At 58.2% G+C, this 23911-nt stretch overlaps 2 protein-coding genes across 15 annotated transcripts; both read right to left on the minus strand.

Annotated features, from left to right (window-relative positions):
- Positions 1 to 442: 442 nt before the first annotated feature.
- Positions 443 to 11868, minus strand: USP19 (ubiquitin specific peptidase 19). Of its 14 annotated transcripts, none has more exons than XM_032319410.1 (27): positions 11744 to 11868; positions 9986 to 10245; positions 9689 to 9724; positions 9384 to 9512; positions 9164 to 9297; positions 8789 to 9091; positions 8460 to 8676; positions 8174 to 8330; positions 7990 to 8061; positions 7759 to 7874; positions 7436 to 7650; positions 7150 to 7345; positions 6932 to 7065; positions 6665 to 6823; positions 6470 to 6580; positions 5872 to 5982; positions 5691 to 5792; positions 4602 to 4742; positions 4391 to 4509; positions 4003 to 4140; positions 3604 to 3917; positions 3372 to 3482; positions 3067 to 3283; positions 2830 to 2982; positions 2574 to 2734; positions 2314 to 2492; positions 443 to 652 (listed from the first exon to the last, which is right to left on the minus strand). In XM_032319410.1, the coding sequence occupies exons 2-27, from the start codon at positions 10107 to 10109 to the stop codon at positions 536 to 538; spliced, it is 3966 nt and encodes a 1321-aa protein (XP_032175301.1). In that variant the 5' UTR covers positions 10110 to 10245; positions 11744 to 11868; the 3' UTR covers positions 443 to 535. The 14 variants fall into 14 exon arrangements, with proteins under 14 accessions (XP_032175301.1, XP_032175300.1, XP_032175296.1 ...); XM_032319409.1 differs by having other exon boundaries at positions 7436 to 7656; XM_032319407.1 differs by lacking the exon at positions 443 to 652 and adding an exon at positions 799 to 1307 and having other exon boundaries at positions 7436 to 7656; positions 8454 to 8676.
- Positions 11869 to 12099: 231 nt separating this feature from the next.
- On the minus strand, positions 12100 to 23890 carry LAMB2 (laminin subunit beta 2). The gene is made up of 33 exons (XM_032319333.1): positions 23786 to 23890; positions 23613 to 23698; positions 23325 to 23497; positions 23100 to 23235; positions 22945 to 23018; positions 22349 to 22537; positions 22193 to 22256; positions 21758 to 21960; positions 21549 to 21669; positions 21039 to 21227; positions 20644 to 20823; positions 20411 to 20523; positions 20060 to 20139; positions 19838 to 19970; positions 19497 to 19655; positions 19292 to 19419; positions 17450 to 17582; positions 17077 to 17269; positions 16854 to 16997; positions 16401 to 16632; positions 16154 to 16317; positions 15850 to 16074; positions 15544 to 15761; positions 15336 to 15432; positions 14878 to 15250; positions 14600 to 14784; positions 14095 to 14336; positions 13669 to 14017; positions 13155 to 13362; positions 12936 to 13077; positions 12676 to 12852; positions 12425 to 12584; positions 12100 to 12344 (listed from the first exon to the last, which is right to left on the minus strand). The coding sequence occupies exons 2-33, from the start codon at positions 23695 to 23697 to the stop codon at positions 12208 to 12210; spliced, it is 5406 nt and encodes a 1801-aa protein (XP_032175224.1). The 5' UTR covers position 23698; positions 23786 to 23890; the 3' UTR covers positions 12100 to 12207.
- Between the last annotated feature and the right edge of the window lie 21 nt (positions 23891 to 23911).

A 23911-nucleotide genomic window follows, 5' to 3' on the forward strand; every position in this document is an offset into this window, starting at 1 on the left:
CTGCTTAACCAACTGAGCCACCCAGGAGCCCTGCTCTCAGGGTCTTTAACACATCTACACGGGTGCATGCACACACACATACACGCGCGCACACACACCCCTCTAGAGGATAGGAGAGGTGGCCACAGCACCTGGTGTATCACAGTCACTAAGTCTGCTTATTTATCATTTATTTTTAAAATATATTTAAACAGCAGCAATCACTTCCAAAATGCAAAAAAAAAAAAAAATTACAATTTTTAGAATAAAATTATAAGGTTTATGATGCGAGTCAGAAAGAACTGAAGGTACAACTGAGAATCAAATCACGCAACACTGGGGGTGGCTGGAGAAGCCAAGGCCCACGGGTTGGGGGCCAGGGATCAAGCTGACAAGAGGGCCCAACCTGTGAGGTTCCCACCTCAATCATACCCCCAACCCCCACTGATGAAGCCAGTGTCCTCTGGGTTAGAGAAAGAGAAGCGGCAAAGAGCTGGCCCTCTGTTGGGGATTCCACAAACCCAGTCCCAATCCCACCCCACCAGCCAGGGACCTGCTAATCGACCTCCTCCATGTTGCTGTAGGTGGGGGCTGGGCGGTCCACAGAGGGGGCGAAGCGTTCAGGGGCTGTCCGCGTGGGGGCCACCTCGGGGGCCTGGCCAGGGCCTAGTCCCTGCAACAGAATATGAGGACAGGGGTTGGGGGCTGCCCGGTATACTGCCTGGCATCCCGGGGGTGCTGGCTCAGAGCCCGGGCACCCAAGGGAGGGTCCCAAGGCAGGCGCAGATAGCAGCGGCGTTGAGACAGAGAGACAAGATCGGGCCTGAACAGTCTCACTTTATTAACACTTTAAATACAGGAAGCTGCTTGGGCAGGGCTAAGCCCCAGGCCAAGGGTCAGAGCAGCAGGACGCACAGACAGACAACTGAACGGATACCCACCCTAGGATGCTCTGCCCCTGCAGGAGCCAAATTCCCCACCCTCTCCCACCAGATGCACACACCGAGGCCCAAGCCCAGAGGTGGTCCCCACCACAGAGGCAGGCATTGCCTGGTGGGCAGGCAGGTGGGCCAGCTCACAGCAGCTGCCTGCCGGCAAGCTCATCTCCAGCGACTCTGGGATACCAGAGGATAGAACATGTTGAGCACGAGGGCCACCAAAGCTGCCATGGTGCCCAGAACAAAGTACCGGAGGCAGCCTTCATCTAGGGTGGTAGGGCCACGTGGTGGGGGGCCCACCCAGTCTTGGGGCCCCCAGGGACCCAGGGGCACAGGCCCCTCGGGTACCGGTTCCTCCTCGGCCTCCAGCTCCTGCCAAATCCGGGAAGCCTACAGTGTGCGGAAACGGCCATCAGCACCTGGGGCAGGGGTGGGGAGGGACCCGGTGTCCCCAAGACCCCTGGCCACGGAATTCCCGCCCAAAGTGACTGGCACTAACCCCTTACACAACCCAAGTCAAGCCGAAGGGAAGTGGGCAAGCGGGAGCCACATGGGCCATTCGCAGGACTGTCTAGACAGAGCACCGAGGCAGGCGAATCTTGACAGCATTTGGGCCCCCCAAGAAGCTTCCCAATTGACATGCAGCTTCCCATTTGGGTTGGCCAGGGGAGTGGGGAGATGGCTAGCTGGTCAGTTCTTTAGCACGGGACTGCCACAGAGGAGCTCATGGAGGTTAGAGCTGCCAACCCAAGTAATCTGGGTCCCTCCCACCCATGTCCAGTTAGACTATGACCACGGTCTTCTATCAGGATTCCTCTGCATCTGAGCAGAGAGAGCTCAGAGGAGAGAAAAGTAAGAAGAAACCAGTCCAGAAAAGAGATGCAGCATACCCACCCACCAGACCTATGGCACCACATGTCAGTAAGGGGTAGAAGACCCCAAGGACTCAGCAAGGACAGACGCTCACCTCAGAGAGGGTGGCGGCCACCCTAGCCCATGGCCAGCCTGGATAAGGCCTGTCCTGAGTGTACATCAGAACAAAGGAGTTATGACAAGTGAGGGTCTGTGGGCTGGCTGGCATGTAAGGAAGGTGCAGAGGGAAGTGGGAAAGCGTAGGGTACAGTTGGGCTGTAGCATCCCTTCACCCAGTGAGGTTCAGAGCAGCTACTCAGCCTGTGCCAAGAGGGTGCCTACATGCACGCCAACAGCAACGCGCTGGTGTGCGTGCGCCCTTGTAAGTGTCACTACAGCATGGGGATTCCTCCAGACTCTGAAGTAAGAGGATCATGGTTCCAAGACTCCAGGGACCGATGGCTAGGGGAGAGGAGGCTATGCCCCACCCCCTCCCATCTGTGAACTGAACTCCCTAGCCTGCAAAGCCTCTCCATTGCCTCACCTGGCTGGCAGCAGCCTCAGCTGCAGGGCTCAGGTCTGGGTGGTGCTCAGAGTGACCTGCCCTGGGGGGCCTCTCCACAGGAGAGTTCCGCCGGCGGTAGAAGAGTACATAGGCATAACGCGTCACGACCTGGCTCTCGTCTACTGTTGTCACCGTGCTGTCGTCAAACAAGCGCCAGCCTACAGCGAGGTGGGAAGAGTGTGAACATAACCTGAACCAGCACCGCTACCACCTATCCTGCTGGCTGTGTGTGCCCTCACCCACGTCGCTGCGCTGGCTGCTGCGGTCATTGGGCAGGCGTGCACAGGCGGTGTAGTGGCCGCCGATCATGCCTCCGTAGTGGTTGATGACAGCATAGAGGTCGTAGCTAGGCAGCTGTTCCTCTTTCTGACCGATGCAGAACTTGCTCAGGTCCAAGTTCCTGTGATCCCAGCCAGAGAAAGGTGACAGTCAACAGGTACCCAGGATGCTGCCCGCCCCACGACCTGATTTCAGTCACCAGAGCTCATCGCTCACCGAACGGGGAACTCCACCAAGTCATTGATCTTGTCACGCCAGATGAAACTCCGAAAGGAAAAGCGCTTGAGCTGCACAATGAGTACGTTAGGAAGGCGCCACAGCAGCAGCTGCTTGGAGGCCTCTCGGTGTTGTTTACACTGTGGGCAGTACCTGATGGAGGACAAGAGCGGGGGTCAGGACCAGCAGAGCTCCACTCCACTCTGCCCCACTACCCGCCGGCCGCCCCATCCTCACCAAGCCTCCTCGGGTGCCAGCACCTCGGGCCGGGTGAAGAGGTTCAGGCACTGGTCCAGAGTGAAGTGGCCAGCACGGGCAGCCTCCCCAGCAGAGCCTGGGTCCTCAGCACACTCCAGCTCCTTGGAGGCTACCAACACAAACTCCTGCAGGCGCTCATTGTTGCGCCAGACGAGAGCCAGGCTGCAGTCCTCACCTAGCTCCAGCGGGGAGTCTCCTAGAGATGGGTGGGGAGAGGGGTCATGTAACTATGGAGAGCGGCCAACCCAACCCATCCCATGGTTCCTACCCACAGCCTCAGACACCTTTATCCTCCAACCGTTGCTCTCGGTTAGATGCGTCAATTTTATAGATGAAGAACTGGGGTGTGTGGGCATTTGTGGCTTCACTTGGGTGTTGATATCCGGGCACGGCAGCTATGGAAGGAAACAAACAAACAAACAAACAACAATCACAGCTCCTCTACCTACCAGGACCTAAATAAGCTTCCCCCAACCTCCCCTACCCTGGGTGCAGAGCCTTCTAGCTGACTCTTACCTTCGGGCCGAGACACCCTCTCACCAGCAGGCAAGGAGCCAACTTCAACTGGCCCACTGGCCAGCACCTCTGAAGAAATTCCACTGGTGCTGGGCACAGGGCCCCGGTCAGGGGCTGCCCATGCCCGTGGAACCCCTGTGTCTCCCTCGGCCACGGGGGTCACCAACTGGAGCTCAGGCGGCTGAATCGGGTCCCTCTCACTGTCCCCAGCCTCCAGGGAGCTAGTGGAGAGCAACGTAGTGCAGCTAGGGCCCTGGGACTCCAAGGCCATGCGTCCAGGCTGGAAGGGTGGCTGGAATACACTCACAGAGTACCTGGCAATAGGCAGCAAGGCGAGTAAGAATCCTGACAAGCCTACCCTCCAACCACCCAACCCTAATCCCATCCCTGAGCACTTACCGGGCGTACCCCTCTAGCAGCTGAGCAAGACGAGCGTAAGTGAGACGTGAGGCAGGTACACTGACCAGAAATGGGTAGCCAATGTTCTCAGGGCGGCAGAGACCCTTGTGGTCAGGCCAGTGGGTTTTCTGGCAGAGCCTGAAGGGAAAGGGGAACTAAGAACAGGGCCTCAGCCCCACCTTCCAGGATTCACCGCTGGCAATTAGCCTCTGGCCTTAGGAACTGCGTATGCCAGCCCCGCCCTGACCCCCCCCCCCCCCCCAAGCCCAGCAGAGTAGAATGGTAAGTGAAAGGCTTAAAACATGTGCCTTTATGGGGAGAGGAGGTAGGGTGGCAAGTGAAACATGGAGAGGAGGGCCAGGGAGGGGGAGGCGAGGGGGGTCCTCACTGGTTACAGTAGCCGACACGGTAGCACCGGGTACAGCGCTTCAGCTTCTCATCCTCTGACTGCTGCTTCCGCTGGCAGGCTGCACACTTGGAGATGGGGACGCTGGGCACCTGGGGGCGCTAGGGTGGGTTGTCTGGCTCAGCAAGGCCAGCTCGGGTGAGAATATCCCCCTCCCACAGGCCCTCATGCCATCTGGTTGGTCCTCACTTACCTGCTGCACCTCTAGCACCACCACTCGCTCCTTAGCCAACTCTGGGGATAGCAGCTCGAAGCAGAGGAGCGTGTCGGATGGGGACACAGTGTCCAATGAGTGGGAGGGCAGGAACACACGGTGGAAACGATTCTTAATCACCTGGGGACAGAGAACACACAGATCCTATGTGAGGACGAGTCCTTTCTCTAGCCCTGCCTCAGCGCACAAGGAGACTTGGCCCTGAACTTGGGCCTGAACAGCAGAGTGGGGACTGTGGCCCCAAAGCAGCATATGCCTCCGCTGGCACCCAACAGAATAAGCTTCAGAGCCCAACAGAATAAGCAGCCTGGTGCATCAGAGGGCCTGAAAGCCGGGACTGGGATAGACAGCAACCAACCCAGCACTGCACACTGTGGGCCTCCACTCTGTCAGTTAGTGGGGCCCTGCTGAGACTGCCCCATGGCTGTTGTGGAGGGGCCAAATCATAGGAGGCTCCTTCCCACTTTTTTTTTTTTTTAAGATTTTATTTATTTGACACAGAGAGACACAGTGAGAGAAGAGAGTAGAAGGAGAAGCAGGCTTTCTGCCAAACAGGGAACCCGATGTAGAGCTTGATCCCAGCACCCTGGGATCATGACCTGAGCAAAAGGCAGACACTTAATGACTGCGCCACCCAGGCGCCCCCCCTTCCCACTTTTATCCCCAAAGAAAAGAGTACCTCCAGGCTGGAAGCTACGAACCTTTGGGAAAGACTAGCATAGAGATAGATTCCGGGTAATGTGAGGGATAGAGGGAGAACCATAGCTGCTGGAAAGATAGTCCCGCAGCTCCAGCTCCTTGTATGACAATGGAAAAGCGCTTGAGGGTCCCAACAAAAGGGGGGAGTAAACCCCGACGATGGCAACCTCGGGACCTGAGGGCACTTGTGTTGCACAGACCAAATGCCTGGCTTCATGCCTCAAGCCCTAGCACACCCATGGGTTTCATGCAGTCACACGCATGTTTGTGGGTATACATACAGATGCCAACGACCATCTCGCGTGTCTGTGCACCCTAGATACCCACACATATCCACATGCCTAAGGGCCTGGGGAAGGACAGATGTACCTCAGCCAGACGCAGGTTCTCAGGCTTCACGTGCACACTCTGAGAGAGCGAGTCCAACACTTCACTTGCGCTGGAGTTCTCCTTGCTGATGCTCACCAGAAACTGGTAACAAGAATAGAATCCATGGGGGAGGTGGGCCAGGGTCTTTGAGATCGCCCAGAAATAGGAGCTTACTTCTCACCTTGATGGGCTTGCTGTGGGGCTCCCGGGCAAAATAGAAGACGGGGAGAACCTTCTGCTTCTGTGGCAAGGGCACCGGCAGGTAGAGGAATGGGTCAAAAGTGATGGAGACCTGCAGATGCACAAGTGGCACTAGGTGACTGCACCGGGAGTGGGGCACAGGATGCTTATGTCTGGGGAGCCCAATCCAGGCACTCAGATGGTCCTCAGGGCCCTAGGGCCAACCAGGAAACGCTCAGGCTTGAGAATACCAGACAGACCAGGAGGACCACCAGGAGAGAATACTCCCTCTTTCCAGCAACTGAGGCCTTGCTCAGCGTTGCCACATATCAATCTGACCCTCACTCATACCCCACATGTCTTTCCAAACTTACCCCTACCCCCGCCCCACCTTAGAGCTGGTCTTTGAGCCCAAACACCCCTTTTGTGTCAGTTGGAAAGCTACCCAGCCTGACCTCTGCAGCCCATGCAGAAGGTGAAGGCCTCCCTATCAGCCCCTTTACCCAAACGACACCTAAAGATGCACACACCCTCAACCCCAATTTGACCAGGCTAGCTACAGCAAGCTAGGGACTGCTTTCCAGGGGAGCCCGTCGCACCTTGGCACACACAGGGCACACCAGCTTCGACTTATACTGGCCCTGAAATAGGTCTACGATGAAAGAGTCGTTCCTCATCTTATGCCGCTGCCATGCTTCTTCAGCTACCACCTGAGGAGCAGAGTGGTGAAGATCAAGGAGACCTGGGGCCTGGGATATGCCTGAGATATGCCCACCTCTGGCCCCAACCCTGACCTCATCAGGCCGCCCATCCGAGTCCACGGTCTCTGTGTAGGGCTTGTTCTGAATGCGATTCAGGTCTTCATGCAGCCCGTCCAGCAAGAAAGCCATGAACTCCTGGGCGTCATGCTGTGCATAGCCTGTGAACTGGCTGGCCTTGCTCGCCACAATGGCCTGGATGCGGGGGCCAAGTGTGAGCATGGAGCCCCAACACCCACCATGTACCCAGCTGACGAGCCTTCCCCACCCTCTCTAGCCAGGGTGGAAGTGGCCACAGATCACCTTCAACTTGGAAGGTTGGAAGGCATGGTGGGTGCCCTTCCACAGCGCCCGGAGCAGTACAGCAAAGCCAATTGCCAGACGCCCACCGGTCCCCAGTGGGTTGTTGTAGTTGATCTCAGCCTCAAAGGAGCGGTCTAGGGACAACAGCCAAGTAGAAGTGTGAGCAGGGAAAGGTATCCCCTCTGCCCGCAGCCCGGGGCTCCTGGCCCTGCTCTCACCGTGGAAGAAGTCCCGGAGCTCCCGAGTGTTAGACAGAGATTGAATGACACTGTTCATGAAGCAGGTGTTGCCCAGATTGACAAGGCCAGTGAAGCCTGGCAGACACACCTTCTTCTCTTCCTCCTCTTCTTCCTCCACACTATCTCCGCTCACGGGGCTATGGGGCATTGGAGGCACCATACATGTGGGCTTGGGCTGTGGGAGTAAGGAAGGGGATGAGAGAGTAGCCCTGAGGCTCTCCAGCCTCTAACCTTGGCTGTCCCCTCCCCACCCCAGGATTCTCACAGAGGCCAGGTGTGGCTCTGGCTTTGGGGCTACATGCTCCATGGGGGTGCGGGCCGCCACACCATCCAGCCCCGTGTCCTCAGAACGAGCCTTGGGTTTTTCCTTCTCCACAGCCCGAGCTTCCTCCTGGCCTGTGAGGGGATGGGGGGCACTTCCTGGTGGGGCTGAATCCAGAGGGGTTGGACCTGTCGGCACGGCAACCTTTGCACCACCCACTGCACCTTAAAAAGGGGGAATGAGGGGGCTGGTGGTTAGCAGCACGTGGAAGGGGGTAGGGGTCCGGGTTATGCGGGCTGGACAATGAAGGGAGCTCGTGTGCAGACCTCGTGCAGCTGGGGCCTCCAGGCCCCCCCAGCGCTGACTTTGCCGTTTACGGAGACAGATGTCAATGCGAGAGGCCGTGAAGCAGAAGGTGCACTGCTCGGGCTCAATCAGGTTCCTGTGGGGAAAGGCTGAACTCAGGGACTTAGGTGGAGTAGGTGTCGGGCTAGATGGGCCAGGGAGACGGAGCCCAGGGTGGGACAGGCATAGTACTGGGGCCAAGAACCACCCACCTGAGCTTCACCTGCCAACGGAAGATGGTATGGGCCCCACAGCCCGGGTGTAGTCTCAGGAAGTTTCCATCCCTGCCGAAGCAGAACAGGGAACAGGGCAGGAGGAAGGGTGGGAAGAAGAGCATGAGATACGCTGTCCTGCCTGAAGTGTGCCCTGTGTCCCGTGTCCTGCCCTCCCACCCACCTGGTCTGGAAGATAAGTGTGAAGTCCTGCTCGCGGAAGAGTACTCGAGAAGTGTCCCTGCGGATTTCTTTCACGTACACGTGCACCACCACTGAATCTGGCCCCTTCTCATAGGAGTCATTCTTGACGAATGCCAGGTTCACCATGGACTCCGGCTCTACATTGAGACCACAGCTCAGCACTACCCAGGGCAGGTTCTGGCCCACTGCTGTTCTATCCCCAATCCACCCGCCAACCTTGCAACCCAACCAGGGCTCTGCCTGCCCACCCCCAGCCCCACCTTTACCATCCACCAAGGTTATAGCATCTGCTGCCACTGCCATCTCCTCTTTGGAACGGTCACCTTTCTCAGGGTCTCTGCTCCGGGTCATGGCTGGGGAGACTGGATCATTCCTGGTGGACACGGTCTTCTCTCCTGCCAAGAGCACTAGATTCTCCTCTGAGCCCAAGAGGCAGGTCTGGGGGTTCAGTGGTGGTACCCGGAGCTGTTCCTCAGCTTCAGCCTATTTGCGGCAAGATTGTGGGCAGGATCAGCTATAGGTCTGGTAGGTGGCCCCCCCACTGCAGTCTATCAACCCTCCCATCTCCCAGCTCCCACAGGTACCCCACTCTTACCTGGGTGGCTGTCTCAGCCAAGAAGGGGGGGGCATCACCCCGGGGTCCAGGCCCATCTCTGGACCCTTCCCCCTCTGGCCCTCTTCGGAGATGCACAGCCCTCTTGGCGCTGGGCCCTGCCTGGGCCCCGGGGCCAGCCCCTGCGCCTACCTCACCACGGCCCTGGGCCCGCTTCTGGTTCCGGGCTTCCTGTTTAGCCCGACGGGGCTCAGGACCTGGCTCCAGGGCAATGGGAGATGGCTCCTGCCCATTCTCCTGGCACCGCAGCCCTGGTACCGCCTCCTGGGTCCCTAGAGGTTTCTTCTACCAAAGATACAGCAGTCAGGCCCTGTCAACCATGCTGGCATCCCTACCCTACTCTGCTGTGGAACTTACCAGAAGAGAGGGCCATGTGAGCAGAGGCACCTTCTTGGGCAGTGCCAACTGCAGGAGACCACCTTTACGGGCTTGTACTTTGGTGCAAGAACTTTCTATCTCAGCATAGAAGACACCACCCCACTGCCGACCATCTGGAGACAGAGGAAGGGCAGTGAGCTGGGGTGGGGGAGATCAGAGGCTTCAAATATATTGCTGGGCTCAGGGCACATGGACACACCTGGAAGCCGCACCACACAGTCTGTGTCTGTGAAAGCAGCATCCACTTCCTCCAGCCGCAGGGGACCCGCTCCCACACGCAGCTTGACAATCACCTCATCGGCACTCTGCCTCCAGTCAAGCAACAACTCTGTAGGGGGTGTGCCAGTGAAAGTATGAGGGTCTCCATGAACTCCTGTGGGGGTGAACAGCTGCCAGAGACCTACCCCTAACAGAGCTGCTCCAGATGAAGGCTATAGCCCCAGTGCTCCCTCCTCATCCCTAGCACTGTACCACCTGCACCCAAAAGGCCTACTCATTACTCACCCTCTTTGGCCTGCTCCTCCCGAGAGGACGCTGACCCTGACAACAAAGAAAAGAACCGGGAAATGATGATGGGGAGGCATCCTCCAAGACTCCAGCACCCCACCAAACACCATCTTCAGGATCTCACCCAGGTATGTAGACCTTAAAGCTGAGGCTCTACCCAGCCTGCTGTGAGTCCTTCTCTCAGTATCAGACCAAAACAGGAGGAAGAGCAAAAATGTCACCTCACAACCCCTAATCTGTATACTCAACAGGGTGGAGAAGGAGACCACAAGCACTTGGGAATGCCACAATCACCTCTCCTAGGATCTCCATCCTTGCTCTCCTGGTTTGCTCGATCCTTCTGCTTCTTCTTACTGGTGGCCTCCTCCAATCCTGGGGGACCTCTCCTTGGGCCCGTGGCACTGGCCCCGCCAGACATCTTGAGCCGCTTGGTCGACAGCCAGAGTGCCCCGGGGTCGGCAACGGCGTCTGGGTCAGGGCTACGGCGCTTTCTTCCTGGCCCAGCTATCTTGGCAACTCTTTGTGGCCAAATTCTCCAACAAGGAACCAACAGCCTAATGAGAAGGGACCACTGATCACCATCAAGGCCCAACAATTTGCACCTTGGTTACAGCCCAGGGCTCAGCAACCCAGAATAACAACCAAGATACTACAGAGCAGTATCTCTCCACCACCTAATGCAGCCCTGGACGCTCTCAGACTGTTCTGAAGGAGGAATAAACAATTTAAGTAGCAACAACATCTTCTGGCAGAGACTCCTAGAAGCCTACCATAGCCCACAAAAAGATAGGAGCCTCACTGAGGAGGCACCAGCTCAAGGTAGCCATGGCCTGGAACCAGGCTCCTCAACCAATCTGGAGAGGAGCCATGGCTCCAGCCCACAGGGCTGGCACTCTGAGCAGGGTGCTCACTTTTCCACACTCTCACTGGCTGCTTAGTCACCACCCGAGAAGTAGGAGGTGGAGGAGGAAGGCAGAAAGAAGACAAGGAGCAGCAAGGGGAGCAAGCTCTGTGGCTGAAGTCAGGCTCAGCCCAGGTGCTACCACTGCCCAGGCAAGGTCCTGGGGTTAAGGTGTCCCACCTGCCACCTGCTGGCTCCCACCCTCCCCTGAACCTGTTCCTATACACTGCTTGGTTTTTCTTCCTACATCCCAACAGGGATTTTTCTTTCCCACTGCTGTCCCAAGCAGAGAAGGGCCTGCAAAAGCTGGGGTGAAAAGGGTATCTAGCTGTCACACTACCCTTTCAGCAGCAACTCTGCCCCAGAGCCAAACCAGGAGGGGCAACCAGTTTGAGAATGAAACAGACATCACCCCCTTCTTTCCTAGGTCCACTCACTCATCAGCACTAGGCTAGAGACCTTCTACCCAGTTTCCCTCAAACCCACCAGTAGATTCTGGACTGTTTTTCCATTCAAAATAAAGTTCTCAAAATTGAGATAATGGTGGGAATAAACCATGAATCTAGGACCCATGGCAGCCTCAAGCCTGCTCTGAGATGGCAGCAAAGCAAGTAAGTGACTACTTTGTGTTCCCCAAGGTGTACATGTGGCGGGGACAGAGATGGACATTCTTCTGTGGGGTACTAGTGGGCTGGATCTTTAATGACGACAGATCCAGAGCCGAGGAGTGGACATCCTCCACTTCCTTGCACCAGGCCTCAGCTTAAGGTCGCGTCCCTCCCCATTCTCCCGTGGACACCGAGGCAAGAAAGGGCCTCTCTAGAGACCATGCTGGCCTATACTGCTGCGGGGGTTACTAACTAGAGACCAGCGCCCCGGCCGGGCTGCTACTCAGCTCCAGCTTCCGAACCCTGGGCCCGCCACCACCTCCTCCGGGAAGCCGCCCTCGCTCGTCGCCAGCCCTCTCGGAGTCAGGAGGCCAACCCCGGGCGTAGAGTAACGGCCCCGCCTGCATCAGTGGGCCCGGCCCGCCGCGGGGCTCGAGGGTTCGAGGCTGGCACGGCCCGTGACCTTGAACAGGCAGCCCGGGGCCCGCGTCGCGGCCTCCCCGGCTCCAGCCAGACAGGCCAGTTGCGGCCCGTCCCACTCACCGAGCGAGGCCGCCGCCGCCAGCCCTCTTAGGGCCCTGGCAACCCGCTCTCGGTTCCGGTTCCGGCGTCTGGTCGGTTCCGGTTCCGGCGCGCCCCTCCCCCGTCCCGTCGCCGCCGCCGCCGCCTCAGCCGCTTGTTTTGTTTCGACTTCTAGTTACGGCCGCGGGTGGCTAAGCGCCTAGCTGGTGACGCACTTCCGGTGGGAGCGGGCACGCGGCGGCGGGTAGCTCCGGGGCGGGCCCGGACGGAGGAGGCGGGGCTCCGGTGCCTTGGCTTCGCCCTGGCCCAGCTGGTGGCGTCCTGAGGTTCCGCCCAGAGACCCCGCCCCTTCCCAAATCAGAGTCCAGACGACACAGTGGGGATTCACAGCGGTTTATTGGGGGCCTGGTCAGACTGGGAACTTCGCCATGCAAAGACAGTAACGGGGGCGGGGCTGGGGGGGTGGGGTAGGAATCCTGCAGGGGTCACTGGCAGGTGTTGTAGATCTGGACCTGCAGGTTGATGGCTTGAAGCACACTACGCATCCTGGCCTCCAGCCCATCCAGCTGGGCGGCTTTGCCTTCCAGGGCCCGCTCGTTCTCCTCATAGGTGCCTTCCAGCTCTAGAAGGGTCAGGTCTCAGCTGAAGGGTCCTTCGCCCACGGACCCACACCTCTGGAGTTCCACCCACCCCAGTCCTCACCTTGCAACCGTTGCAGCTTGTCCTGAGCAGCCTGCAACAAGCCTCGAGCCTCATCCCGAAGCTGCTCTGCCCGCTCCTGCGCAGCCAGCACACCCTGGGCCTTGCGCTCAGCCAAGGCCTTCACCGTCTGGTACTGGTCGCCCACTGGGCCCTGCAGCAGCTGCAAATAGAGACGGCAAAGTCAGTGCGGTGGCACAGTGAAGGCCCAGCCTCTAGCCCAACCTCCACCAGCTGGCTCTGCCTCAACCCACCTGCTCAGCTTCCCGGGCACGACCCTGGGCATTGCCTGCTGTTTCTTCAGCGCTAGAGGCTGCCAGGCTATTCCCTGCTCGTTTCAATTTCAGAGCCTCCAGGAGACCATCCAACTGCTGAGCCCGCTCGCCTGCAGAGCTCAGTGCCTGCTCCGCACCTGCCACCTTCTCCTGCACCTGTCATGGGTGGACACAGGGTTAAACAGGTCTATGGGTGCATGCCCTTAATCTTTTCCCATGATATCCCAGAGAGACCACACCTGGTGCAGGGTTCGCTCGGTGTCCTGTGTGTCAACTACTGCCCCCTGAATGGCACCCTGAGCAGCACCCTGCGCCCTCTGGGCTTCCTCCAGTGCTGCCTGTACAGTTTCTGCCTTCTGTTTCTCACCCTCAGCCCGGCTCCTGAGGAAGAGAGGGAATTAGGGCCTGTAAGTATCAGGACCAGGTGTCAAGGATAGGGGCCAGGGTCACGATCAGACCTTGCCCGCCGTGCATCTTGTAGTAGCTGCTCTGCCCGACGCACATCTCCCACAGTACGGGCCAGGATTGTGTCCACATCCGCCAGGCTCCGGACTCTCTCTGCAATCGCGCCTGCCAGGTGCTGAATCTGCTCAGGTGATGCTGGGATGGAGAGCTCTAGCACTCGTGTGGCCACCATCTCAATGCTATCGGGATCAGCCCCCTCCTCTATGGGGACACAGGCAAGGCCTTAGGCACACAGATTCTCGAACACAGGCATCGGATACAATCTTGGGGCATGGGACCACACATGGAATGTGGGTTTGTTAATAGGCACAGTGATGGAACTATAAGTGGGCACAGGCTTGGGGTCATGGATTTTGGGACCACATAGGCAAAGGTTGAGGGACTAGACATGGGGTGATAAACACAGGTCCAGTGCAGGCCCTGACCCAAGTATGAACCCACAGACACAAGTATGAACACAGACACAGGGAAAACAACCACATGGCCTGGGCTACACGGGAGGCTCACGGCTAAGGAAGTCCTTCACATTCTGGATAAGTTCCCGAAGTTCTTGGTTGGCCTTCTCCACCTGTCCCCTGGAAGCATTAGCCTTGTCCAGGGCTGCCTGGGCCCGCTGCTGTGCCTCGCCTGCCCGCCGACGGGTCTCAGCCACCTGGCTGAGGATGCCACCACCTTCTGCCAGTGCCCGCTGCAACTCTGCCTGTGTGTGCCTGGCCCGGCCCAGTGCCAGGTCCGCCATGGCTACTGCCCCACTGCAGCCGAGGCCCCCACAGCGGGGCTGCCCATCCTCGTCCAGACAGCCGGCACCCCCACAAGGGCTTGTAGCACAGGGTGCATCCCCCGGGGGTCCACACACCTGCCAGGCACAGAACAGTCAGGGCCCTGCAGAAGGAACAGCCACAGCCACAAGTCCCACCCCATGCTGTGCCTTACCAGTTCATTTATGGCTGTCAAGCTCAGGGAATGGGTACGGGCAGAGAGTTCGCCTAGTGCCCTCTGGTTGGCCATGTGTTTGCGGTTGAAGTCCTCCCTCTGGGCAGCCATTAGCTCCTCTGTCCGGTGCCTGGTATCTGCTGAGTTGCTCACGGGGCTGGGCACTGTCAAGGCCGATGTGTTGGCACGATGTTCTGCCTCTGCAGACAGACTGTGGGCGTGGCGGATGCTGTCATAGGCACCTATAGTAGGCAGAGGCTGGCAGTCAGCTAAAGATCACCTAACCCGGGGTGCCTGGGTTAAGCATCCAACTCTTGATTTTGGCTCAGGTCATGATTTCAGGGTCGTGAGATCAAGCCCCATGTTGGGCTCTGTGCTGGGCGTGGAAACTGCTTAAGATTTCTCTCTCTCTCCTCCTCTCTCTCTCTCTCTCACTCTCAAAAAAAAAAAAAAAAAAAAAGATCGCCCAACCCTGGTCCACCTGCCAAGCTGGCCGACAGCTCACCCAGGAAGTTTGAATGCTTGAGCAGGTCTAGATGCTGATCCAGCTGCCGCAGTGTGAGATTAAGTGCAAGCCCATCTCGCTCCAGACTGCTTAGTGCATGGTTGGCATTGAAGTTCTCATCCTGCACATCTGTCAGTTTTGCCTCCAGCCGGGTCAGGTGCTCAGTGGCCTCTCCAATTTCACGCCTGTGCCAGTGGGGGTGGTGTTTAGAGAAGCTTAGGCCCTGGTCCATTGGGTCTCTACCCCATCCCTCCACATATCCTCAGGCCCATCCGCACCGCAGCTCCTCTGTGGACTCCATGAGCTGTGCAGTGGAGGCAGCTGAGGCGTTGCGGGCACCCACAATCCCCTGCACAGTCCCCAGCTTCTCCTGTATGTGCCAGAAGCTGCTTTCAAAGGCGCCCAGCACACCCGTCTGCTGCAGCTCCTGTGCCCGCTGTTCCAGACGCCGTGTACGGGCAGCCAAATCCTGGACCACTCGGTCCCAGTCCCCAAAGCATGCGTGGCATGGGTAGCAAGCAGGAAAGACTCCTGAGAAGCCTCGGGCACACTGGTCACAGCGCACGCCTGACACGCCTGGGCGGCAGCTGCAGTGCCCTGTGGAGCGGTGACACTGAGGTGTGTCTATTCCACGAGGGTCACAGTCACAGGCTGCAGGAAAGGGCAGATCACAGAGTTAGGGTGCCAGTAGAGCATCCCGGGAAGCCCCCTAGCCACCCTGGCCCTGTTGGCTTACCACGGCACTGCAACCCAGGGTCTCCCCAGTGGAGCTCCTGGCACTCAGAACAAGTTCGCCCACCAAAGCCAGCACGGCAGTGGCACTGCCCTGTGAACTAGAGTGGGAACAGGGCAGAAGTCAGCGCCTCCATCAGAGGCTAAGCTCTTCAGACTGGAGACAGACAGCTAGCCCCACCCACCCAGAGATCCACAGCAGGGTCCTATACCTCATTGCAGGTGGGGCCTCTGGCTCGGCTTGGGTGGCAGGCACAGGGCTGACAGCCATGGCCGCTGGTAAGGTTCCAGAAGTTGGGGGCACAGCGGTCACAGCTAGGGCCCTGGACATTGGGGAGGCATGGGCACTGCCCACTGCTTGGGTCACAGTTGCAGCGGTCAGTGGATGGGCAATGCTGGGGATCTGTACCCAGCAAGTTGCAGACGCAGCCTGTGCCGGTCAAGCACATTAATCAAGGGGAGCCCGCACAGCAGACTCCGACCCCCTCCCCCCAATCCCTTCCCGATCCCACACTCACGGTGACAGCTCTGTCGGGCAGCCTGCCCATGGAAGCCAGGCTTGCAGTGGGCACAGTGGGGCCCTTCTGTGTGGTGTAAGCAGCGCAGGCATTGTCCCGTGCGGGGATCACAGGCATCAGGGTCCGTGGGGTCAATGTTCCCACTGCACTCACATGGCTGGCACTCGCCACCCGGCCTTGACGGGTCCCCAAAGTACCCAGGGGCACAAGCATCACACCGCGGCCCTGCCCACAGTTGGGGAAGACATGAGTGTTCAGTTCAGCTGCCCCACCCTGACCCCACACCTGCACCTTATTTATTCACCTGTGTAGCCTGCCCTACAGTGGCACACGATCTGCTGGGAGTACCCATCCCGATGGCAGGAAGTAGCAAAGTGCCTCCGGCTCCCAGGGCCTTCAGGGCAGGGACAGGGCCGGCACTGGCCCCCATATGGGAGCCGTGGGTCCCCATGGAAGCCAGCAATGCACCTTCAGGGAGTGACAGGAAGAGAGATGTGATCCCGGAGCTGCCTTCCCACCCACCCACCCACTCCTAGTTGCTCCAGGCTCACCTTTCACAGTGCTCACCCCCGGTGTGATCACGGCAGCCCAGGCAAGCGCCTGTGCGGGTGTCACACTCGTCTGCGTGCCCGTTGCAGACACATGGCTGGCAGCTAGGAAATCCCCACTGGCCACGCTGGCAGCGATCGCAGCGAAGCCCGAAGGCCCCAGTTCGGCAGGGGCACTGCCCACTGGTCCCTTCACACAGGCCACTGAGTGCCCCCTCGGAACTGCACTGGCAGGCTGGGGGCAAGGCAGAGGCTGAGCCAGGGAAGGGGTCTGAGGGAATCTAGGTGGGGTTAGGGTAGGAAAGTCGGGGAATCAAAGAGAACTTCCAGTGCCCCAGTGCTGGCAGTGTGGGGCCTAAGGCAGAGTCAGAGAAAGAAAGAAGCATGGTGGGAGGGAGGGAGGAAGCCAGTTGTGGCGATGAGAGAGAATAAGAGGGAAGAAAGGCAGGCAGGTACCTTGACAGCCTGTGGGGCCAAAGCCGTAGAAGCCAGGGGCACAGACATCACAGCGGCGCCCCACCACCGCAGGCTTACACAGGCACTGGCCGCCGTGGGGATCACACTCAGAACTTAGGGAGCCCTGAGGGTCACACTGACAGGCTGTGGGGCAGGGGGAGAGGGCCAAGTCAGGCTGGGGCCCCACACCTCTGCCCCACCAGCCCACAGCACAGACACTCACGCAAGGCACCGTTGTAGAGGACGGCGGACAGGCTGATGAGGAGGGGGGCGCAGGCCTCAGAGGGAGGGGTCTTACTGGGCACCAGCCCCTCCTCATGGCAGCGGTAGCGTTCAAAGGTGGCACGGCGCTCCAGAGCCTCGGCGTCCCCCCCACTAAACATCTCTAGCACCAGGACACGGGGCAGCAGCACCAGCTAAAGCGATGAGCAAGGAAGAGTGAGGCCCAGACCCAGGACCCTACTGGCACTGCCAGAGCAATGAGCACCCCCCTGGGCCTGTCTCTTCCATCACGGGCCCCTCCTGTCAGCCGCTGCTACAGGTCCCATCCCACAGACCCTGCCTTCTTGGTCAGCATGGGGAAAGGAGCTATTCACCGAGTCAATGAGGAGGCTGGGTCCGGAGTAGGGAGCATCCATCTGGGCGCCTCCCCCTGTTCGCACCAGCTTCAGATGTACTTTGTAAGACATGCCAGGCTCAAGGCAGACAGGTCTGGGAAACACCATATACCTGGGGGGAGAAAAAGACAGGTATGGGGTTCACCCAGGGTCCCTATTCCCACCAGCCTAGGCCTCCCCAGCCCACACACCAGCAGCCAACTCACTGGCCAAGAAAGACATCAAGTAAGGCTGGGTCATGCCGACAGACAGCTGGACAGACTGACAGAGAATCCATACAGGAGATTCCCATAAACCTGCCTCGCCAGAGTCCTACACCTGTGCAGACCCATCTCTGAAAACACTCCCTACAACCGTGCAACCCACACAGCATTTTCCCAGCACAAATACCTGCCAATTTTTATTCAATGGCCTCCTCGTCCTTCCTCCAACCTTGACCTCCAACCTCTGCTCTTCTTCATCAACACTACATCGTCCCCCCTCTGCCACCTGGCCTTGCCTTTCCTAGGTCATTCTCATCCTCCTGCAAACCCATGCTAGGGTTCTTTTATTGCCCTTGAAAACATCTTCCCTCAATCCCCGAGTCTCCCTTAGCTGTTATTTTGTCTTTGCTTTCCTTCCCAAGAGATTCCTAAAACTAGACTGTGGTCACTACCTCCATTCTAGCCTCCCATGCCAATGGGGTTTCTGTGCCAACATGCCAAGGGGACAGCCTGTACCAAGCTCACCATTGACCACCATGAGGCCAAAACCAGCTGCCTCTTCTCTGTTTCCATCTCCTCCAGCATTTAGCGACATGTCATGAAAGCAAGGCATCCTTCTTCCTGAGACACTCTTCTCTCCCTTCTGGAATCCTGTCCGTACTCCTGATTTTCCCTCACCCCCAGCTCCTCCTCTACTGGTCTCAAACACCCCAAAGCTTGGTTCTGGTCCTCCTTCCTTTCTCTGGTCATTTCATTTAGACCTATCCCTTTAGTGACAAGTCCCAAATTTATATCTCCAACTTGAGGCCTCCCAGTAATTCCAGACACAGAAATCCACCCACCCACTGGACTTTTCCTCCATCCCTAAGTACCTCGGAACTGCTTCTCCCTATGTCTCTATCCAGTAAAGGGGTCAATCCTCACCCAGATGATCAAGACCAAAATGCTAGAGTTATCTTCCACTTTCTCTCCCTTGCCTATATGTCTAAGCCATCAGCTCTGCCGCTGGAACCCTCTGGAACCTTCATCTTGCCACAATTGCCACTAAACCTCTGGCCAACCCACTGTCACTCAGCTAACTGAACAACCTCCACCTTTAAGTCTATTTTCCATTCAGCAAGTAGACAGATCTTTGTTAAATCTCAATTGAAAAGATGTCTATAATGGATACGGTCCATCATATGCTGTTCTCTCCACTTCTGTGTATTGTTTGAATACTTACATAATAAAATGTGAAAAAAGGTGATAAAAAAAAGGTACATGAAACAAATACAACCCAAAATGTAAGAAAACAATCATCAGACCAGTCACATCCCTGCTCAGAAGGCTCTGATGCCTTCCCTTCCCCTGTGGGCATTCCCTGTAGTGACACTGAATGGCTTCCCATTAATTCCGGCCACAGGCCTCTGGAACTTAGACCCCTAAGAGAGCAAGCCTTGTTCTACTCCTTCTTCTGAACTGTGCCATTCCTAACAGCACCTGGAAGACAGCATTCAGGAGAAAGCACTTGAAGCAAGGGACAGATGAATGAGCAGCAGCGTCTTCCAAGTGCCCTTCAGGGAATTATGGCTGGCCCACAACCCTCCACTGCAACAAATACTACCATTAGTATCCTCACCGGGTTTCTGGTCGCAGAGTCCCTGGGATGTGGTCATCCTTGGGCAGCACATGCCCACATGGGCTGTGGGCAGACACAGGCCCTGGGCGCTGCACGGTCACTTCCATCTCTGCCCATTGCTCAGGGACCTGGGGGGAGGGGATGATGAAGGAAATGCTACCAGACCCAGAGGTTTGGCTCAGGGTTAGGTTTCAGAGGGTCTGACCTGGGGCTCCAAGCGCAGCAGCAGGTCGTAGTCCATGGCTTTCGGCACAGAGGTGACCAGGAACTCCAGCGTCTGACCTTCCTGCAGCCTAACAAAGCCCCGGCCTGTCCAGGATGGAGTCCCACTAGGGGTCGCCAAGCGCTCCACCACATCGACCATCTGTGAGGGGCGCAGCTCAGTGTGGGTGCTCAGGTAAGAACCATCTCTTCGGCCACAGCCTGTCCTCACACCCAGCTCTTCAGCTGAGGCCCTATCCAAGGCTAGACACCCTGCCCAGACAAAGTACCACCCATAACGCCACCTCTCCAATCCAAGCCCTGCCCCCCAACGTGGTCTCCTACCTGCCCTTGGGTGTCCTCGGCCTCCCAAGTTAGGTGGTCCAGGAAGGGCCGGAAGTAGCCAGGCTGCACCTGCTCACAGCGTCGCCCCACCATGTGCTGACGACAGCGGCACTGACCTGTGGCCTCATTGCACCTGGGAAGCCCAGAGTTACTCAAGAAGGGCCCTTTATCCTGCCCAGGATCTTTTCCCACCCCTCCTGGGACCCCTTATACAGCACTCACTGGGGATCCAAGGCACCACCCACGTCGCAATCACACGGACGGCAGCCAAGCAGATCATGGCTCAGGCCCCAGTGACCAGGCTAGGGGAGAGGAGGATGCTGGGGGCTAGAAATAGACCCCTTCGCCACCCATCCGGGAATCCAATGACAGCTGTCAGCCTCTACCACCCCTTGGTGAACACACAGTCCCTAGACCATGGCTCCCACCCTTCACCTCCCAGACCTGACGCCTCTCAGCCAGGAATGGACCCTAAGGTCTCGGCACCCACAGTGGGACACAGACACCACCCTCTCGCCCTGTGCTCTGAGGATAAGTGCAGGACCCCAGAACCCCAAGCCCCTCCAGTCATACCAGGCAGCGGTTACAGCCACGTCCAGTCACTAGATGCTTGCAGAAACAGGTTCCACTGTTGGGGTCACAGGAGGTGACCCCACGCACTGTGCCCCGTGCATCACACTGACACCCTGCAGGGAAGGAGACCCATCACACTCTGGGGAGCTGTGGCAGTGCTGCTGTTGAGTTGGGTAAAAAGTAAGAAGTCAAGGGTTAAGGTCAGTACAGGAGCTAGGGCAAGAAGCACATACGCCGGCAGCCTGCAGGGTCACTGGCACTGAGCCCAAAGAAGCCGTCACGGCATTGCTGGCAGCGAGAGCCCACCACATGTTCTTTGCAGCGACATTGGCCCGAAACCAGCCCCATAGCAGGATCATCATGGGGATCACAGCGACCACCGTCTTGGGAACCCATGGGGTCACAGTCACAGGCTGAGGGCAAAAAGAGATGTAGGATCACCCTTATCCCAACTAGCCCAGCACCACCCATCTCCCAAGCCTCCCCGACACTGGATTCCCAGCCTGGCTCCACCCTCCACCCACCCACCACCACCACTACAAGCCCCTGCAACCTGGACAGCAGTCTGGCTTCCTAGTTCCTATTCCAGACTCAGCCTTCCCTCTCCCATGCCCAACCCCAGCCTCACAGCGGCACACAGCTGGGTCCCGCAGGTCCTTGCTTGGGTCACGGTAGAAGAAGGGTCGGCAGAGCTCACAGTGGCGCCCAGCTGTATTGTGCTGACATCCATCACACACGCCTCCACTCACGTTGCCAGACGCCAGGTATGCGGCCATGTCAAAGTGGCAGCTGTGGGCGTGCCCATGGCACTCACACTCTTGGGGAAGGGAAAGGCAGGACAAAGGCCAGTTGAGGGACCATGTCCTGCGGATAAGGGGTTTCAGGGTCCCACTAACACAGCAGGTCCCTGCCGCAGGCCAGAATTTGTGGGTGGGGGGCTCAGGTACTTAAAGGTTTCAGCATCACACTGAGCCCCTGACCAGAGTAGACTAGAAGAGAGTTAAGGGAGTCCTTAGGAGCATCAAGGCCTGGATACCCTTCAGACATAGCCTGGGTGTTAGACGCTTGACCACCCAGTTCTAAGTTCTACCCACAGCACAGCCAGACCACAGCAGGCAGGGGCCAGGATCTCACTTACTCCTGCAGGCATGACTGTGGCCATCCTCAGCTGGACGCCAGGGCAAGTCATGATAGAAATCCTGACACTGCTCACAGTTGAGGCCACGAGTGTTGTGTTTGCAGACGCAGGCCCCATGAACCTAGGAGGCGGGCAGGCAAGTGGTCAGCACTGTCCAGCCAGGCCTGTAGTTGCTCCCAGCCCTATTCCAGCCAACTGAAGTCCCTCACCATGCCCTCAGCATGGGCTGGTGCTCCTGGGGCAGGTGCACACTGCGAGGCATGTCCATAACAGAAGCAGTTGCCACGCACAACCAGCTCGTAGAGGGCGTAATAGTATTTCTCACGGATCTCCCGCCGTGGGTCAAGCAGGTTGTCCCCCAGTGTGTGCAGCCGTGTCAGGTTCACCCGTAGGTTGGTGATCTTCAGCAGGTCTAAGTGGAGGGGGAAAGGATAGGGAACCAGTTGGCCAGGAAGGCTCTTGTTGCCCCATGCCCACTCAGGGGTTGCAGCTGCCAAGGTCACCTTGGGAGACCTCCTGTCTACTGCTATCTGAGCTAAACTGGACTTGGCACCTGCCCTAAGAAGCACCCAAAATAGCTATTGAGGTCCCAAATAGCAGTTGCACACTGAGACTGTGCCAGGCTCAAAGAGAGGAATACTCACTCTGGATCCGTGGGCTATATGGGTCTGGGATAGGGATGGCGGGATCCAGCACACGATAGATGACCTGAAGGGACAAGGAGCCATTAGAGACACTGGACCCTGCTTCAGGCCCATCGTCCCCCATTTTCCTGCCCCATGTCATATCCCAGCTCTCACCTCGCCTTCAGTAGATGGCTCAATCTCTGAGTAGCGGGACTCACAGACTATGTCATCCCAGTGCCGTGGGGGGGCCAGTGGGACTCCTGGAAAGTCAGCCCCACAGTCATAGGAAAAATATCGATAGACATGCCAGGTGCGTCCAAAGTCAGCTGAGCGCTCCACCAGCATGGCAGCAGGACGAAATGTCTGGGTGGGGTGCATGGCTGATCAGTGAGTATCAGGACTCCAGTCCAGCCCAGGCCCATCAAGAGAGCCCTGCTCCCAGCTGGGGCTTGCCCCTAAGCAGCTCACAGGCAGGTGGGGGTGACCGCTGGAAGCCAAGCAATAATCAGGAAGGGTAGCCACTGCTTGGGGGAAGGCTCGGGGTCATAGGGCCCAGGGAGGCAGCACCTAATCCAGCCTCAGTTTGGGGCAGCATGGGAAAGGCCTGGAGGCAGAAGGCAACAGAAGGTGTGGGAGATGAAGGAACTTCCCATGCAGCCAGAACACAGCATATGAGCTCAGTGGGGCTGGGCTAAGGAGCTGGGACTCTGTTCAGGGGCAATGGGGAGCCAAGCAGGGTGATTCAAGCAGGCTCCCAGACATGCGGGCACCTTGAAGGTCATAATGAGGTGCGTGAAATGAAACTCAGCCTCCAAGTCCAGCTGGATGGTGACCACGGGGACACCTGGGGCAGGAGTTGGAGGTCAGGGACTTGAGGCTACAGGTGGGCAACCCTGCTCACCCCATGCCCCGCCCACGACCTCACCATTCTCTGACTGCCACCAGGCTGTCCGGCGCTGTGGTGCAAAGCTGGTAACTACATTCTGGATGCGATGGCTGTTTGGGTTGTCTCTAGCAGAGAAGGGGCGCCGGGAGTCACACAGGAAGCACTTCTTCTCATCCTGGGTTGGGTCAGAGTCAAGGTCAGGGTCAGTGTCTCAGGCAGTGCCAGCACCCCCTCCCCCAAGACCCTCATCCCACCCAGCCTCACCTGCAGGTGACTAACGATGCAGTAGGGTTGGGGGCCATGCAAGCCACAGGTGGAGGAGGCAGTCAGTCTGTCAGCACGGCCCACTAGCAGGTCACCTGTGGCAGGGTAGCAGCTTCCCCTGGAACAGGCTGGCACATCCGGGACGAGGGCCTGGGCCAGGGCGGTGGCCAGCACTGGGAATAGTGGGTCAGCCAGTTCTGCTGCGCTCCCACCCAGCAGCCCCAGGGCTGGCTCCCCAGAACCCACCATCACATCCCACAAATCCCAGGCCTTTTCAGGCCCTCTCACCACTCAGCAGTAGGCCCAGTCGAAGCGCCCAGGGCCCGGGCTGTCCCCGCAGGTCCCTCCCTTGGTCCCCTGAGGCCCGCTCCATCCTGAAGAGGAGGGGAATCCAGATGAGGGGTGATAAGAGGTCTGGAGCCTGTGCCCACCTTCCCCCTCCTTTGGGGTCCCCTGCAGACCCTGCCCCCGTAACTCCGCTGATTTCCCACTCAATCCTCCGGCTGGCCGCCCCTCCACTAGAAGAGTCCTGCGACTTTGAGCAAAGTTGAGAAGCATGGCAAGAAGGAAAGCATGGAGTGGATCTT

Source organism: Mustela erminea, chromosome 1 (assembly GCF_009829155.1).
Source record: "Mustela erminea isolate mMusErm1 chromosome 1, mMusErm1.Pri, whole genome shotgun sequence".
NCBI lineage: Eukaryota > Metazoa > Chordata > Mammalia > Carnivora > Mustelidae > Mustela > Mustela erminea.